The sequence below is a fragment of the Myzus persicae genome, unplaced genomic scaffold, assembly GCF_001856785.1.
Source record: "Myzus persicae strain clone G006 unplaced genomic scaffold, MPER_G0061.0, whole genome shotgun sequence".
Taxonomy (NCBI): Eukaryota; Metazoa; Arthropoda; class Insecta; order Hemiptera; family Aphididae; genus Myzus; species Myzus persicae.
In genome coordinates, this window is record NW_019104255.1 from 731,760 (window position 1) to 745,399 (window position 13,640).

A 13,640-nucleotide genomic window follows, 5' to 3' on the forward strand; every position below is an offset into this window, starting at 1 on the left:
AATAGTTATATTGTTAAATTTGTCTGTTTTTAAGATTTTCGTTTCCTCCTCGCTTTTTTTTTATTATAATCATCTGGGTTCACATGTAGTTTCATTGGGAATATGGACATCTGTATTAGTTAGCTGATCATAGTCCCCTTGGAATAGGGTTTGTGTATTTATTTATTTATTTTTATTATTATCATGAATACGTTCCAAGCTTGAAAAATATTTTTCAAATCTTTCTTAAATCACATTGGATTTTAATTAAAGTAATGTTGCTTATTGTTAACTATTTAAAAAATTAACAATAAATTAATTTCAGTCTTATGTTATTTTTGAACGATAATTATTATTTTTTTTTATTATTATACTATTATTATTTTATTTTTATTTTTTTTTAATGGAATTGAACTTATATTGTATTCATCAAAATGATTAACAACAAACATTAGAACATTTAAAAAAAAAAAAATCACGTGTATTAATACGTAGGCTTAAAAGACTGACTTAACTCTGGACTTCTATAAAATAAAGTGTTTGTTTTCCAATTATTCTAATAATGTATAGTCTCAGGAACAATGTTTTTTCTATTTTTATAATATTAATCTTCTCCGTATTTATTTATTTTTGTACATAAAAACATGAAATAAAAGTGTTTTAAAAATTATTTCGTGTATGTATATTAAACCTTTATTATATTCATCATAATAATATTATTACGACTCGTACACCTTGTTACCATTGTTGATACAATACCAATACATTCGCAAGTGAACATTGGGTTGCGTTTCAAGAACGCCTAAACCTACTGTATCTACGGAATACGCGACCAAAGCGTAGAATAAAAAAAAATATCTAGTTTTCCTTTCTGTCTACAGTATATTGTATTGAAATGGAAATAGTTATGTCTATAACATAGTGTTTGTACAGTCGAGTTTAATAATTTGCAGTGGGACCACAAGTAGGTACCCCAATAGCAGTAAGTATTAACGTGTTTTTATAGCCATTTATACACACATAAATATAAAATTGGCAGATTTTCATAATTCGTATACACAGGTATACGAAATAGTCTCAGTCCGTAAACAATACAAAATCATGTAGCCAAGTACTGCAAGTACATATTACAATTAATTGTTATTTAATCTGGTCACAATTTAAGTTGACTGCTCGGAGTAAAATACTTTGAATATTAAAATAATATTATAGTATTATACACATCACTAGCGGAAAACACTGTCTACTGGATAATATAATGTATAATATACACATGTATGGGTATATTTTCCTCTGAGAGTCTTCTGGATAGCTTTAGTCTTTTTTTACCATAATATTATGTAAAATTGTAATTTATAATCTTTACACGATAAAATAGTTTTCCCATTATTAGTTATTATCTACAAAATAGGTATAAAAAAATAGGTAATAGCACAGAATATAACAATAGGTGAACAGGTAATAGATACAAATAGACTACAGGGGCTATGTAGCTTATAGGAAATCGAAGGGGAAAATGTATAACTTATGATGTTTACTGCTTTGTATGTCATGCCTATATCAACCAAGTATTTCAGCCTATATCATAATAACATGCTATACGTCATGTATAATAAATCTGAATTGACGAGAAATGAAGAATAATTGTTTATGTACATACTTAAATAAGTAAGTTCAATATTTGTCATATTATCTAAAAACGTCATCTCCGCAGCAGTGCAACAGCTCTCAACAGCAACCACCAATGGAAAACAAAAAATAAGGTTGTGTGTGGTGGAGCTGTATTCAGATTTTAGAACGACTCAGCAAAAAAAAACAACAACAATATTCAACGTATAATATTAGATATTCTTTGTCGAATTGAGAAGCCCAAAAATAAGCGTGTTTTTTAATGTATGTATATATTATAAGGATGTAGGTAACTATACATATTTATACACATACTGTCGTTGATGAATAAAAATAATATAAACCACTATAATTACACGGTTCTTACACACATAGAAAACAGTGCCCGGGGAAAGAGAAAGGGGAAGAAAGGTTAATTCGTCGTGATAAATTAATAAAAAAATACCTCTAGTTGGTTTCTATAGGAAGTAGGATATAGATCGACCGGGTTCGACATAGATATTTCCCGAATAAATCATACTTATATGATTTATTCGGGAATCATCTACGTATACGGTCGGGATGAAATCATTAGGTAAGAACAATAGTATATTAAAATTCCCACAATTTGAAAAAATAAATGTTAATGGTGCAGGTGCAATATAGATATAAAGAATTTGATGTATATAGTCGTATTATATGCATATTATATATTTGTAGGTATAGGATTTTACCGTAGAAAGGTATTTGTTTTCGTTAATGTGAAAACGTAATTATAGTGGTATTATACGATTAACATTACATTTTATATTATTGAACATGAATCCGGAAGGAAAAAGTTTTATTACTGATCTTGGTTTGAAAGCTTATATTTATTTTATATTATCTTTACACGTGATTATAATATATTGGTATCAAATATTATGATTTGTGAGTGATTATAAACTCTTCCAGGTCTTTTCCAGTACCTGAAGCCCTGAAGGGTATATTTAAACTCTCCTGAGCCTGTAATAACTTCGTTTGTACATTATAATTGTTTCATTATGTATAATGTGATTTATGAATACATGATTATACGAGCTAACACATTTAAAAAAGTCAAGTATATAAAGTATAGAAAATAAAAAATAATTGTATGCATTATATATATTATAATTAATAACAATTTATAATTACATGAAACAATATAATATAGTATATTTTAATATAAAAACGAATGTACAACTTTGTAAGGTAATGACGCTAGTAGTCGAAGCTTTTTATTCCTAATAAAGTAAAAAAATTATAAGAAAAATAATAAATATAAAATGTAAAGGATTGTATGAGTATATATTATTATAATAATAAACTAAGAAAGATGAAACCATTTTGAATCGCCTTCGAATTGGGCATACTTTTGGAGCACACAACCACCTCATGGCTAGAAAAGACCCTCCCATATGTGAATCCGTGTGGTGCGGAGTTCACCGTCTTACACATACTTATTGATTGTTTCAAGTACTCAGACGCAAGATCCAAACACCACTTACCACATCAATAAAGTGAAGCTCTACAGTCCGATCTTCAATCAAACATCAACATAGTCAACTTCTTAAAAGAAATTAAATTATATAACCTAATTTACCCCTCAACTAAAATGTAAAAAAAAAAATGTAATTCAATAACTAATGGCCTAGTATCCGATGTTTTTATGTTCAATAAAAAAAAATAATAACAATAATAATAAACTATCCTTCTTGATTGAATTCAATATACATTATACATATAGTATTAATCTTGTATAATCATTTAAAATACGATTAAAAAATTTAAAAAAACTAGTGAAATTGAATATTATATAATAATTTATTATTAAAAAAGTATAGGAGTATTCGGGATAAATGTCCCTATAATATGGCAATACAGCCGTTATTTTTTTCACTGTACTGTCTATATTATGTGAAAAATAATTACACTTAGTGCAAGTATGGTTATTTGTACCTACTAATAGCTCAATATTTGAATAACTCAATGTCTAAATTACGTCTACGACAACTGCTTGCAACAGATAAAAAATAACTATATTGTTTTTTCTTATTTTTATAAATTAATAACTATAATTTATAATTAACTGGAACTCATTCATACCATGTCTCTGGTTTTACTCTAATGTATATACCTAGTACTTAAGTATCAATTATCATTTTCTATTAGACATAATAGTTCAAAATGCTATCAGTTGACATAGTAAATTATTATAGTTGGGTGGGCCACCAAAGTGGGTGTATCGTATTTGTGCTGAGATTTTGGATTTGAAAACAACAATAAATCATTATTCACTTAAAAACCCCATAAATCATCACATTTGAAAAACGATACTAGTGAAGCTCGAATTAATATACTTATATACTATTATTTATAACTAAAAACCTACTTCAGTTTTGTTAAAAACCTTAAATTGTTTAAGAAAATAACAAATGTTTGTAATTTATTTTATTAAGAAAATTAAAATTTACAGCTCAAAGTTTTATAGTTGAGTAGCCAGGAGGATGATAAAAGGGGGAGGGGGTTAAGTATAAATAAAACTAATTTTTTTACAGTTTTTGTATAAAATATAAATAATATATTTATTAGGGGTTAAGAGGGTTAGACACCAAAACCGCTCTGGTTGCTCCACTTCGAGTACTAACTACCACCTTTTCCACTGTTCACTTTAAAAAAATGTCTTATAATAGTTGGAAAATATGTATATTTAATTATTTTATTATAGGTACACTCTTAAAAGATGTACTGTGCAATTTTGAATATTATTGGTCGCCTAAAATGTTAATAACAATATGTACTTGTGATGTCAGTATATTATAATATTAGCATCGATCAGTAAACTTATAAATATCTTTACTCGTAAATTATTTTATGAGCACTTAAAATTGTTTAAACGTTCTACAAACACCTGCGTACTAAATCAAGCTCTGCCCAGAATCGTTTTTCGAATGCCGTGATTTATCGCAGTGCTTCAAAATGTATAATAATAAAATATTGGCTTGAGCTGAGGTGAGTGAAGCGAGACGAGTGTCCAACAACCCAGTATCTATTATATTATAAAATATAAATATATAAAGTATATCCTGTCGGTATACACTTTTAAATTACATCATACTACTATATAATACTATAGTACCTATACATATAAGTACGCTATGCTTATAATATGTAATATTATAATAATATACTGATCGTGAAATCCTTCCTGCAAGGTCATATCTAGCATTCATCACACGTCATATTTAATTTTGTACATATAGGTATAGCCGTATAGGCTATTATACCTACTATACGATACAGTATGATTCTTTTAAGTTAAGCACTAATTTTCTTGAAAAATGTTTACTATTTTTTTATTGTTACCTATTATTGTTTAAGCATCCATTTTTAATTTTTTTTATTACAAAGCAGAATATATGTTCTGAGAAATTCAATACCTATGTAGGCTATTTAATGATAATTGATATTCCAATGAATAGTTATTTAGTTATAACTTTTAAGTATCTAGGTATATTTAAAGTTTGTATAAGTGGAATGGTGGGTCAACATTTTGTGTGATATGTACTCCTGCACCGTTGGCCGACCCCACTCTTCCGAACTTTAAATACTCATATGTTATAAGTTATAACTCATTATATATACAAAAAATATTCTAATTATGGATACATTATTAAAAATTCTTGCGGTGGCCGGTGATTTAAAAAAAGTAAAACTCAAATTATAACTAAATAAAAATTGTTCCGCGATGATTTCAGGGTATCAAACAAAAAATATTTCCAAAAACGTTAAGACTCTTTAAGAGAACCAGTGTTTAATTTAAAAGAATCACCCTAATACCCTTACCTACTGAAAATCAGAAGATATTATACTATTATATATCTACGTCCTACATAGTGCAAATAATGTATAAAAACAGTACTATACAACCGTGGACACAATGTTATGTAGGTAAAATTAATAACACATTAATCATTTTAACATTAATTTTCAATAATAAGTTATATATGATTAGACATTTTGACGAATTCGTCTTATTTTTCTATTTAATTTAAAACAATTAATATTTATTTCGTTAACATTGTATTACTGTAACACATATAATACATAAACTATAATTGTAACTTTATATTTAAATCGCGAAAATACTAACTATTGAATGTATTGTAATTTGCATATATTTATTTTGCACAAGGATATAATTGAATAATTCTAAAAAATATTGTAGATATATATTATCTGCCAGTATTATTGCTTGGTTTATTTTTTTATCAGCGTAAAAGACATTTAATTATAATTCAATTAAAACAGTTAATACAAAACAAAAATTCACAGTAATGATAATTGGTAGTATATAATATTGTCAATCTAATGTGGCGAATTGCGGTGACGATGATGTACGTGGCGAATAATTGTGACACGTCTCTGGTCGTTAATTTAAATGTATTATTTATTATTATTTAGAAAAAAATCTTTTGCGATATATAATTATGTAATATACTATATATATATATACCATATATTTGTTTTAATTTTACATGTCTTCGTTAATAGCCTTATTGGATTAGTTGTGGTTTAATAATTAGTTGAAATATGTTTTGTGTGTGTGTGTGTGTGTATGTGTGTGTGTGTGTGTCATGTGACAGTGAATACCAAAATGGTGTTTCTTAAAATTGTTAGATGGAGTCTTTTAAATTTTAGCTCTATTGTACTAAATTTGGGCTTCCCTATGTGGCTAGAATAGTATATAATACACTACGTATTAAACATTTTAAACCGATAATATCGATTTTACTCTAAAATAATAAGACCCTGCTACAGTATGCAATTCGTTTTTAAATATTAATACACAGTTTAACATTTAAAAAAACACACATATTTGCAAAATCAATACACTCACTCTACTCAGAATTTAAAGGGTAAATCAAATGTGAAGTACTGCAATTACAATTTCCAAATTAAATTATTATAACTTTCATAAAGTACTTGCACATCATAGAAACATAGAGTATTAGAAAAAGTACATATATAGATTTAACTTACAACTTAAATCAGTCTAAGCCACTCTATAAAAAAATTAATACAAATTAATATTGCTTGTATAATAATATATTGGTAGGTAGTAGGTACTTTAAAATATAATTTGTGGAATTAAGATTAAGATATAGATTAAATTTGGCAAGGAAACCCTTTTTTAAACACATTTTTAAAATATTTTATTTTTGTAACGAATTTTGTCGAATTTTGTCTAACGAATTATAATTTTAGACAATCATAAAAAAATATTGTGGATTTGCGATTATTTTTTTAATTACACAAATAACAACTTATGAGAACTTTGTATCCAATTTTCAAGTTTTTTGATCGAGCAAAAAATAATTTATCGACAATATTTGAAAAATAACTAAAAAAGTTGAAAATTACTCATGGTTTTAAATAGTTCAAAAAGAGTCAATGCATTTTTTAAATCTTATCATGTACTGAAAATGTACATATAAAGATTTATTAAAAACTTAAAGTATCTATGGTTATAAGTTTTTTTAGTTACACCAATAACGCACAAAGTCGATTTGTCAAAAAAATACACATCATTGTAAAATTAATGCATTCTTAACTCCGCGATCAAAATCTAATACAATACCGATAATAATAAAATAAGTAATTAAAGTTTTAAAAAAAATGTACTACTAAACAATAAATAGGTATACACAGATTAAAAAGCGGGTGAAAATGTCTCATCCGCAGGGCATCCGTTTACTCCCTTAACTCGACTTTAATTCACCATTTAATCGTATAATATTTCGTATACATTAATATTTGTCTCATGCAGTCATGTCCTCAATCTACATAGTACATACTACAATCGTATATTATATAATATAAAGGTTGAATTATATATATTATTTATATAAGTAAATTATTTTCAATTATTACATTTTTAAACCTTTTAGAAACGTATAAATATAAATCAATTGTATGTGATTTTTACTACAAAACAATTGTTCAGAATTAAACGATTTTTATGTCAAAATTCAAACTTTAAACGTTCATAAAATAGTATTTTGACTTTTGTTTTTGAATTTCGACATAATATCCTCTATAGGTATAAGAGTAACTTATTTATAACATTTTCAAGGTTTTTTACCAAAAATGTATTTATCGACATAGTTAGATAGTGGCAAAATAACAAAAAATAATCGAAAATGAAAATGCAGTCCGCAGCCATAGATACAACTCAAAAAGTGTCAAAATATTTTGAAAGTTTTATCATGTATAGAAAGAGTTAACATAAATATTCGGCGAAGTATCAAGTACCCACGGCTATTCGCTTTTGAGTAACAACAAAAAACAAAAATAAATTTGTCAAATACTAGTTTTGACAAAATGTTTCAGTTTTTCCTTAATTGTTTTTGTTTTTCCCGGTTATTTTAAAAAGTATCCGGATGTTTATATTAGAACCCTTAAAGCCTAAAGGGCCAACAAGATCCAATTTGCAACCAGAAACCACCTTTAAAGTTGACAGTCAAAAGCCTCAAAAGGTGAAGACAGACAAGAACTAACACACAAATACAATATAAAATCAATACTTAATTGCTCCTCTCAGAATCTAAAAGGTACCTACTAATTTATAACTATAGAGTTGCAAGCAGTTGTTTCGTGTTTTAAAAATTATTGTACTAAAATCTAAATAAATTACAAATTTTTTTTTACATTAGTAAAATGTGTGTGTGGAGGTTTATTTAAATTTAAACTGTTCACTGTGCAGAAGAACTGCAGAATGTGCGCACTGAGTGCACACGAAAGTGTTCGTCAGTGCAATTATATCAAATACCAAATTCTAAACCAGTTCACTGAGCACTTTTCAAATCGAATACGTTTTAGGGGTACATTCTGCGCTGAGTGCAAAAAAAGTACGTTAAATCGAAAACGCGTTGCGGACCAACACGGCAACACAGACACCATGACTTAAATAGAATCCACGACCGAAGGACAGATAATACCATGGTTTATCATCTATACCTTGCAGCTGTGTCCCCGACTGATACCTGTTATCTAGTGCTGTTCTGACATACAATAATTGTTATTGTATTTTTAAAACGCCGCGAAATACGTTGACGTTATCACGACGCGCGTATGTGTAAGTGTGTATCATACTGCATTATGACAATATGACGTGTGTTTCGATGTTCGATTCAAGACTCATTTGACGATTTTATATATAAATTGTTTTTTTAATGTTTTTGTAAACATTAGCTGGGAAAATCCTAATAATTATGAGCTTTCTGGCTGCAGTGTTGGCCTCCGCAGGTACGTCGACGTCAGTTTTTTTTTTGGTCTCGTATTTGTGCACACACAATCCGTTTTAAACATTTGTTTATTGTTTCTTTTAATAATCGTTGTGTTTGTTGTTGTTGTTGTTTCTGCTGAATACTGAAGGCGAGGTAGAAATGACGGACTTGGACAAAAATGTATCTGAACTCAAACACAAAATTACTAACCTCGAATACGACATCAAAGAAGCGATGGAACAGCGTTACATGAAATTCGCAGTGGTGTCCAAGGATGCTGCATCGTTGTTAGATACAGCTCAGTCGTATTCGAATCAAATCAATAACCTAATATCACGAATCGACAGTCAGGTCTACTATAAACATACATATTATTTTGCTTACCTTATAGTGTATTTACGTTATCTTGCTTTGGTCATGGGCTTTAAATCGCATAGGTATTTGAGAGTTAATTTGTTTTTTACTAGAAAATTTTTAGTGGTCGTTAACTTTTTTCTCGATTTTTAACAAATAAGTATAATGTATATGTTGTAGCTTTTCTTTATTCAATGTATAAATAATATTAATATATTTTTCAATCAATTTCTAGACTAAAAGAGAAGTTTTAGACGCCATGTCTGATCTGAAAATGTTTAAATCTACTTTGGAAGAAAACAAACACAATTTGACTGTCATAGAACAAGTTCTGGAAGCAAGCATGAATCTAACAACTGATAATCTAACTAAATTATCATTAATCGATAGAATAAAAAAATTGGAAACTGCTCAAACCATTTTATTAAACAATGAAAATTTAACAAAATTAGATGTGTATAAACCATTAATGCGAGAACACCAAAGACTAACGGATGTCCTTCACTCAACCTGTGTAGCAGCGTGGAGAAAAAAAATAGAATGGTCGGAGAATGATACGGAAAGCCAAGAGTCTTGGAGAGTTATTTTAAAAATATCGGGCAGTCAAGATGATATTCGTGATACTGTGTCCGCATTACAACATTTTGACAGTCTGAATATTGAAGTCAAACAATTCTCAGATAAATTAATAAATTTAATTGTAAAACCAATTATCATTCAACATTTACAAGTTGATGTGGTAAAATTTGTGAATGTCTCAACAATGACTCTTAAAGTTTCCAATAATGAAGATGAACTTCTGTCAGAAACTATAAAAAAACTCAAGAATGTATTTGAATTTTTGAATTCGATTCTTCCTGCTGACATTAATGAAATCCAAATTATGTCTTATTTAGGATCATATGCAAGTCAGCAATTTTGTAAATATTTTAAAGACATAGTAATTTTTAATGCCATACCAGTTAAATATCATAATCTTGATAATTTTCGAGAAGAATTGACTGATGTTCTTGAATTCAACGAATATCTAAGTGAATTAGGTAATATCATTATGTATTTATTTTCATATTATTAAAAGTACCCTTGCTTACTCAATATACATCAACATTATGTGCTAATTTTTTTAGGATTTTTTGAAAAATCAAATGATGAATTGATAAACTATATTGAAAATATTGATAATTTATTTTTCACAAAAATTAGTCAATTATACTATGATAGAGCAAGAACTATTATAAAGAAAGATCTACACGATTTAGTTGAAGTGAACAACGTACGATTTTTAATTTTTATACAACCAATGTAGTATAAGGCTTATTAAATTAATGAACTATTTTATCTAGTAATTTTTTGTCTTATAGGAAAATAGATGGAGCTCTGATGATGACAATCAAGATGATAATGGGTTTTGCCAAAAAATTTTTGCTTATCCACAAAGTAAAGTCAGGTAAGTTGACAGTTAATTATTTGGTTCTAATCGTGTATAGCCTAATACCACCATGTTGAACTCATGTTCTATATTCATATCTATTGAAAATAGTAGCAATAATAGTTGCTTTTGTATGCTTACAGTTTATTGTAACATTTTTCAGGCTTTATTTTTTCTTATTCAATTAAATAGAATCACTTGAATATTTAAACAGTAAATATTACATACTAAATTATTACTTATCTTACATCATAGTACATATCATTAATTTATGTCATACAACTAAAGTCCCAAGAATGTGTGTGCTCAAACCCCAGAGCAAACATAAAGTTTGTTTCTACAGTGAATTGCTGTTGAAAGTGTCATCATTCTAGTTATACATTCTTAAAATTAAAAGAGATGTCACAAAATCAAATAATTGATCTTTGTGAGCCAAAAGTAAATTTATGTGTGAGCCACCTTATAAAAACTTATGAGGGTTGAAAAAATTATCTAAAAATACCTTCAGAGTCTTAAGGAATCTATTGATAGAACTATTATTGAAAACATTCCAGTAGTTTTTAAGTCTTGTGAAGACAAACAAAGAAACATTTATTTTTATATTTTGTATGTAAATGAAATCTAATGTAATACAAATAATTATTTTTTTCAGTAAATCATTATTAGAATTTCTAGATCTTATTGATACAGTAGCCTCAGAAATGTCTACCATACCAGAAAATAGCACTTGGAGATACCATGATATTTTAAACAATATAACAATTATGTATTGTGATGTAATACCGCTTCAGCATTGCAAAGTGCTAGAATTTCATCCTCAGCAATCTGGTATATCAATAGTTAACTATTATATGATCTGTGTACCTATAATTTAATTAATTTTTTTTATATACTTACAGCTGTTCTTTACAATAACATTATGTATTTTACTCGAAAATTGGCTGAATTAAGTCCAACCTACAAGAACTTGCTTATTGTCCATTTACTTGAAAAGCTAAAAAATTTAGCTAGTGAAATACTCCATTCTCAATGCAAGCAGCAAATTACACAAATTGAAAAAATTGTCAATCAATCTGGTAAAAATTATCATTAAAAATTGTTTTATAACATTATTTTGGATTTATTTGAATCCATCACATTTATATATAATGTTTGTATATGTTTTGTAACTTGTATTTTAAGCTTATACATGCACTCATTTTTTTTAGATATTGTTCTGATGGCTGTAAACTCAAATTTAGGTTATTCTGTTGAAAAAAGTATGTCACAATGTTATGATCTTTTATCAATCTTGAGTGATTTGTGGAGAGATATTTTGCCATCGACTGTTTACTGTAAATTCATAGGTAAATGCACAAAATGAGACTATAGTATAAAACTAGTCTAAAAGTAAAACTCTTAATTTATTTATTTTATATTTAGGTTATTCGTGTAATGGATTATTTGAGTGCGTGGTTAATAAACTGTTCACCTTAGAAGACATATCAGCTACTTCAGCTGAACAGTACTCATCCATTTTTAACAAAATCATGAAAGATATTCCATCCTTTTTTCCGGTATTTTAAATAGAATGCAAATATAATATACTATTTTTAATTATATTAATTGTATATATTTGTATGATTTATTCTAGGAGCCCAAAGAAGTTCATAGATATGTTCCTAAATGGTGGCAGTTAAATGAATTAGTATATATATTGAGTTCGAGTATGAAAGATATTGAAAATCGCTGGGCAGATGGAAAAGGTCCATTGGCTAATGAATTAAAGGTTGATCAAATAAAATGCTTGCTGAAAGCTCTATTTCAAAACACTGATAGAAGAGCAGCATTACTCAAACATATTTTAGCTACTGCACAATCGTAGTGAACTAAAAATAAATATATAATCACGTCATTACCAATTTTACTTAAATGTTATACAATTATGAATATATTTTTTATAAAGTGTTACGTTGACAATTGTAACATTTGAAACTTAAAGTAATTATTGTAGAAAATACTCTGTTTAAAAATATACATGTTATTTATTGGTACTAATTATAAGGTTAAGTTGATATAACAAAGTAGAAAATAATTATAAATTTTAATCATTAAAATCTGAGTCTATTACATGAGAATATTATAATCAATATTTTACAATATAAAATCCATGGCTCTGATTGTCAATGTATTCGAACACATCGTTTATCAGAAAAATATTTCTAAATTACATCAAAATAACTAAAAAATGTATTTTTTGTTTCTAAATATTTAAAATTTTATCCAAATTTGAACTCGGAGTATCTATGAAAAACACTGTTTATATATATTTTTAGATTTTCGGGGTTACGGTAAAAAATTATTTTATATTAATATTATGAGGAACTTTGTTTTAAATTTTTAATCCTTAGCTAGAAAATTAATCATTTTAAAATTTATTTAACTACAAAATAATTAACAAATTTTTGTAATTTTATCATGAATTGAAATTTAAATGCTCATAAAAAAAACCTTCATAATGTATCACTAATATTTTTATACTACTATAATAATTTATAATAAGTTATGAGGAACCTTGTTCAAACATTTTTACTGAGCTTAAATTTTTTTCAACATTTATAGAACAAAATTGAATATTTTAAGTGTCTATAAACGAATCAAAATATTTTTAAAATTACATTTGGTGTGAAAAATGATCTTATAAACATTTGAGGAAAAATTAATGTTATAAGATACCATCTCGGTTATTTGTTTTCGAGCCTCTTATACAAAAAAATAAAAATACATTTTTAAAAAATTGGTTTTGCTTAAAAATTCCTTTTTTTTCTTAATTTACTTTCAATTGACCTCTTAAAACACCGAAGTGCCAACTAGATTACAAGATCCAATTTTCAACTAGAAACCACCCCAAAGGTTTTAAATTGAATCATTTTTCCTATTACTTTTCTTGAAAGTAAACACACAAAAAGAAAAATATAAGA

At 27.1% G+C, this 13,640-nt stretch overlaps 1 protein-coding gene across 1 annotated transcript; it reads left to right on the top strand.

Annotated features, from left to right (window-relative positions):
* The first annotated feature begins 8,723 nt into the window (after positions 1 to 8,723).
* LOC111040506 (centromere/kinetochore protein zw10 homolog) lies at positions 8,724 to 12,789 on the top strand. The gene is made up of 10 exons (XM_022324438.1): positions 8,724 to 8,916; positions 9,046 to 9,248; positions 9,487 to 10,291; positions 10,379 to 10,524; positions 10,613 to 10,698; positions 11,333 to 11,508; positions 11,580 to 11,756; positions 11,889 to 12,026; positions 12,103 to 12,236; positions 12,314 to 12,789. Exons 1-10 carry the CDS (start codon positions 8,883 to 8,885, stop codon positions 12,542 to 12,544), a joined length of 2,130 nt encoding a protein of 709 aa, XP_022180130.1. The 5' UTR covers positions 8,724 to 8,882; the 3' UTR covers positions 12,545 to 12,789.
* The last annotated feature ends 851 nt before the right edge of the window (positions 12,790 to 13,640 follow it).